This window comes from Rhinolophus sinicus, linkage group LG02, assembly GCF_036562045.2.
Source record: "Rhinolophus sinicus isolate RSC01 linkage group LG02, ASM3656204v1, whole genome shotgun sequence".
NCBI classification, from domain to species: Eukaryota; Metazoa; Chordata; class Mammalia; order Chiroptera; family Rhinolophidae; genus Rhinolophus; species Rhinolophus sinicus.
Genome location: NC_133752.1, coordinates 35,887,547 through 35,893,546, shown reverse-complemented (window position 1 = coordinate 35,893,546; position 6,000 = coordinate 35,887,547). Strand labels below are relative to the sequence as shown.

Genomic DNA, 6,000 nt, shown 5'->3' with positions numbered 1-6,000 from the left:
GAGCTATCCGGCAGCTCAGCGGCAGCTCAGCTCAAGGTGCCATGTTCAATCTTAGTTGCAGGGGGCGCTGCCCACCATCCCTTGCGGGAGTGGAGGAATTGAACTGGCAACCTTGTGGTTGAGAGCCCACTGGCCCATGTGGGAATCGAACCGGCAGCCTTTGGAGTTAGGAGCATGGAGCTCCAACTGCCTGAGCCACCGGGCCGGCCAGAACATGAGAATTCTTAAACAAGATTGTTTATGGGGAAATTTTTAAGGAAAGATTTGTGGATAATTCATCACAAATTCTCAGTTCAGGGTACTTATTATTTAATTAATCACAATGATGGATATCTTTACTATCAAGCAACAATTAATAGTTTTATAGTCTTGAGACTTCATTACTCAAAACACAACTTTTAAAGGACATATCCCGTTTTCTTTTTAGAACCCCCCCAAAATTTTGAATGATCATAAATAGAGTTCAACAGAGAAAAATCAGGGAAAGCTAGCAGGTTTATTGTTGAAGATTCGGTGATGTCCTGAATTGATCCTCATGAACTTAAGTATGGCAGGTAGACAAGAAATAAGACACAGATTTGTTAGAAGTGTAATGGAATATTTCAGCTCAGTAAGGGGAATTTAGAAGTCTTTTCTGCTGGCTGATCACAGCTAGTGTGTCAGCCAACAACATCCGCTGACTCTCAGATGACAACAGTGCCAGTTAATTAGCTTTTGTTTATGTTTTGACTATTGATAGACTTAAATTATATTCATATTCTCATGCAGAACAAACACATAGAAAAGTTTGCCTTTGATCTAAGTGCAGCCATTCTTTTGCTGCAGTGACGTGAACTATTAGGTTGGTGCAAAAGTAATTGCAGTTTTTGCAATTATTTTTAACCTTTTAAACCGCAATTACTTTTGCACCACCCTAATATATAACAATAAAAAGCTTATGGCAAGTCAGGCATAAAAAGTAGATCATCTAAATAAAATAATTAAAAAAAACACATTTAATTAGTGAGGATAATTTTGTCTTGATAACAAAATACCCTATTGAACAGAAATTTAAGTTGATTTATAAAAATCAAGACATTACCTCTGAGAATGATGCTACAAAAATGCCATGAATATCTCTGCAAATTCCTCAATCCTCTTATCCCTTTGACTTTTTAAAGATTTAATGTTATAATTGTTAGTATAAAGCATATTTTTATGTACAGTTCTTGAACCAAAATGAATTTCATTCTTTCATGACTATTAAAAAGCTTTCCCTCCTCCTGATTGTTATAATAAACCCTTCCAACAATACTTATGAAAAGTCAAGAAAACATTTTTTTCCAAAAGCCAGAATATCACTTGCAGTCATTTAAATTGCAGAAGAGCTTGCTTCTTTGCAATACATTCTGTGTAACAGGTGTCTGCTGAGGAGCTCAGTAAAGCATACCAAGGGGTGTTGGAATATTTTTCTTCTGAGGACAAACGCCCGATGGTTGGCATGCTCTAGCCACTGCTGCACTCGTTTACAAGACCTCTAGGTTGAAGTTACGCGTAGACAAAGCATCTCTCAAGGGAAAGTGTGTGTGTTGGAGATCTTGGCCATTTTCTCTACCCTCTTACTTTCCTTCCCCGCCCACCCCCCCAAGTCCCCATCTTTCTTCTCAAAGAAACAGAGGGGACACTAATCAGAAACAGAGATATGCTTGCTTGGTGTCCTTGATTAGAAATAGTCGAGACATCATGAAGCTAAAACCAAGATGATTATTCATAAAATCCTTAAAGCTGAAAGTTTTCAAATACATTGCAATGGAAGAAACTTTAGTAGGCAGTTTTATACACACCATTCTGTCTCCACTACACTGCCCTCACATCACTAAGATGATTTAGCACTGAAATCAGCTTAGGTAATCATAAAAGTTAAAGAGCTGCCACTGGTAGCTTATTAGTTTCAAAGCTTTTCACAAAACTTCAACCAACGTGACATTTTGATCGCATGTGTCAAAGAAGTGGTTCAGGTCGATCAGTTAGCTTTCAACAGACGAGTGTGCTCCTGGTGGAGTGACAGCTATAAGCATGTGGTATTTCCAGGAAAGGGTTACACTGAAAGATAATATCACGATTATGTATTCATGAAGTGCTGGTTTCTACAAACTGGAGCTTTCACAACCATTGCTAGAACAAATCATTACATTTTTAAAAGATAAAAAATGCACAGAGAGAGTATTAACCAAAAGAATTATGAAAAAAAAAACCCACTTGATCTTGTTTGTTATCTTCTTAATGAATGCAGTTCAATGTGTCATAAATGCCCTATATCCTTGTCACATAGTGTGAATTACAAGTGGAAAGACCAAAGAAATGGTACAGCTTCCCTCTAACAGGGTCTGATATGTGAATTCTTTGTCCCTTTCTCACTTATTACAGATGCCTTTCATTACTGAGTCCTCATGTACTAATAATCAATACAAATATTCATAATTATGGGAAGACAATACCACTACCATTTTCACATTCATATTATGATATTTTTAGTGTGTTGAATACAGTAATTACTTATTAAAAGTAACATGAAAATATGAATAAAATATCTTTATGTACAAAGTGGCACATTGTGATTTCTACCTAACATTTAATAATACACTTGCAAATTTTCTCTGCATTACTATAGTAGAAAACAATAAATACAAACATTAGATAATATAAGAACACCAAGAAAGAAGGAAAGACCCCCATGAATAAAAACTCATCTCTGGAAACTTTAAACACAAAGGAAGCTCATGTCATCAGTAAATCCACGTGCCTGGCTGTCAAATTAACTGCTCACAAACGCCCTTCCTAAAATTTACTCTTCTGAGAATATTCCTATAAGATGTAGTAATGTGCTTTCTCATGTCTCGAAGGATAGGCGAGGCCCAAGATTCTTTTTGATTCTATCAGATTATCGCATGTCATCTGGGCATCGCTTTTTTGGGATAGGTGACTGGTGCAGACTGGCGAGCAGGATTGGAAGTCAGGATTATTCCCACAGGGCTTTCTCTCTTTCTACCCCCGGAGCATTGAAGCTGAAGAGTAAGCCTGTAGGAGGAAAAAAATGTTCAGATTCTACGAAAGCAAATAAGTAGAGATGTTGGGGGAGACTTTTGTTTTTGGTAACAAAAGTTAGGGGCTAGCAGAATTTTTTCCACCCAGTAGAGTCACTTGAACACCTCCCAAGCACTTCAAACTCAACGTGTCTGAAAGGAAAACCCCTGTACTGCCTCCCTAACCTGTTCCTCCTCACCCCATAATTTCCATCTTTTGCTCTTAACCTCTATGGCTTCATCTACAGTCCTAATCTTCCTCATTCCCCACTGCCTACATTCAATCAACCACCTTCTGGAAAATTTTATCTGCCAGACATTTCTCTGTTCCATTCTGTCTCTTCATCTCCATCCCTGCTGTCCCTGCAGACCTGGCAAGGCCCTCGTTCTTTTCCTAGGGAACACTGCAATAGTCTTCTGACTTCTCTGTTTCCAATCTCACTCATTTTGAATTAATCTACCCCAGTAAACATCAGTGATGTGTCTCAAGCGCAAATCCCATTATATTCCTCTTCTGATTAAAGCCCTTAACTGTACCCTGTCACTAACGGGACACAATTTGAGGTCTGTTGCTTGGGGTGATAATGTGAGTCTTAAGAAATTTATAGGGAGAAGACTACTTATTAGGGAGAAGAATGAACAGGCAACTCTCTACTTCTTCACAGGAAGGAGGGCCAGGGCTTTGGTTGGTTATTTTGTTTTTTTTTGTTTGTTTGTTTGCAGCGCAGAAACTACATTCTCTGTTGGTCCAAAGAGAAGCAGGAGATGGAGGCTTTGTGGCCCAAGTGGGAAAGGGGCAGGACCTGGCAGGGGTTAGATATTGTCTGCTGCTGTGGCAATACTGGTGATTTGCTGGAGTCTGGAGGGAGAATGATATGCTGGGGGTTAGGTGGGCTGTGGTGTCAGAGTGGAGACTGGCACCCTGCTCTTTCATGGCGTGGTTGGCAGAGGCAGAGTCTTTGGTTGGGATGGTTGCACTGTTGTCTTGAATGGGGAGAAAGCTGGACACTGGCTGCCATGACTTGGAGGGCAGTTTGAAGAGCAGAGTAACCACAGGATCCATGTGAAGACTTAGTCTATGGGAAGGACTGTAGAACAGGGTATTTCTGATGTTCTCCCAGAGCCTCTGTGGCTGATAAAGGGCCCAGCACCTGCCAGAGTGTGGTGTAGCTCTAGAAAGAGCACAATGACTATCGGCATGCCAGCAGAACAGGCCCCCCTCTCAAAAGGAATAAATGACTTCTTGATGGCATTAAGAAAGAATTTGATTTTATTCTGCTTAGAAAAGGAAAGTAGTTCATTCTTGCTTTGTGAAGTCCTTTCTAGTCCATTCTTACCATGGGGAAACAAGACCTCCCGAGATCTGCTGCCCTCTACTGCTTCAACCTGATATCCCAGCCCTTCTAGCATGGAACTGAAGGCCAGTGCTTCCCAAGCTATCTATGGTGAAAGACTAGGTTGTTTTTAAATTTATACTCAGCTGCCAACTGATATTTTAAAAAACACGGTAACATGCATAGAATGTTGCAGCAATATCAGATTGCTCTAAAAAATTTAAATGCTTACACACAGTTTCTGTTCTTAATCTTATTGTGGAACAACAGTATCCATAGTTCACTGACATTGCAGCAGATGTGTACAGCACAGCTCTAGGCTAACCAATTATTTCTAACTTATTTCATATACCATACTGTTTCACAATTCTTTTCATTAGTATATGCTGTTCCCTGTGCCTAGAAAAACCTAGGTCACTTTTTTTTTTCCTAATTCTGTAAGTCTCAGATCAAATACCATCTTCACTAAGAAATCTGCCATTAAACTTCAATGTTCCATGTCTATCTTTCCATACCACTATCTTACTATTTACTGTTATGCTAAAGTTATCTTCCTTAGATATATTTCTCTTCACTTCTATAAGCTCCTTGAGGACAGCAACATGTCATATATCTTTTTATACCTGGCCTAGTACTTGGCAGAAATAAGATCTCTGTCACTTTTTGTTCAATTGAACCATACTCCTCTGTAGGTGAGTTTCCAAGTGAAGTCAAGAGTTTGCAGCATAGATCACAGCTATGTAAACATCTGGATTGATATGAGTAGGATAATGCTCATGATTAATAGTATATTGACCTTTGTTTTAAAGTATCAGCAACCAATAGAGGAACAAACAGGAGTTTTTATCACAGTGTCTTCCATATTGATACTCTTTCTGAAGAAATGGATCTTGCTTTATTAATAATTTTTTTCATTAGTTAATAATTTGCTGTGTTTCCAACATTATAATCCATCTAAACTTCAGTGTGTTGGCTTCAACAACAACAATAACACAGGACTTTATAGTCACTGAAGCTCTCACAATCCTATAATTTTATAAATTTGTGATTCTTACAAAGTATAAATGATCACGTTTATAACAAAGTATCATGATAGAGTCTTTAAGAATATAGACAACACTTTATAAACAAAGAGGCACAATGGTCTGAGAAAAGATTGTTCTGTCCTGGCTTTATAGATGCGGAACCTACATTACAAAAATTATTCCAACTTATTCTTTCAAATGCAACATATGAAACTATTTGTTTCACCAGTATGATTTTCAAAAATTACAAAAAAACTCAAGTAAATTGAAGGTTATAATTTTTTTGGTCTTGATACACATTTTTGAATAGTAGTAGTATAGGAACTCCTCTATATAATTTTATGTTACCATTTCTATTTCCTCCTCTATGAATTATCTATTCATGGTCTTTGCCCGTTTTTCTATTTTCCAATATATATAAACATCTTTGTATATTTAGGATATTAATTAATTGATGTCAAATTTATGCATTTTCCCAATTTGTTTCTTGTCATAACTTTTTATTATGATAATGTTTTTATATTTAGAAGTTTTAACTCATGATATGGTAGAATTTATATTTTTTCTATTGAATTTTCT

At 37.5% G+C, this 6,000-nt stretch overlaps 1 protein-coding gene across 2 annotated transcripts in view; it reads right to left on the bottom strand.

The window, feature by feature from the left end:
* Window positions 1-477: 477 nt before the first annotated feature.
* EMCN (endomucin) overlaps window positions 478-6,000 on the bottom strand; it is a 97,721-nt gene continuing 92,198 nt past the window's right edge. Inside the window, exon 12 of one of the 2 annotated variants that reach the window (XM_019757679.2) lies at window positions 478-3,057. Coding sequence is in view for 1 of the 2 variants with exons in the window: in XM_019757678.2 (XP_019613237.2) it covers window positions 2,999-3,057 (59 nt within the window). In the remaining variant the exon portion in view is untranslated. The remainder of the gene's footprint in view (window positions 3,058-6,000) is intronic. The other variant, XM_019757678.2, reaches the window with a different exon arrangement.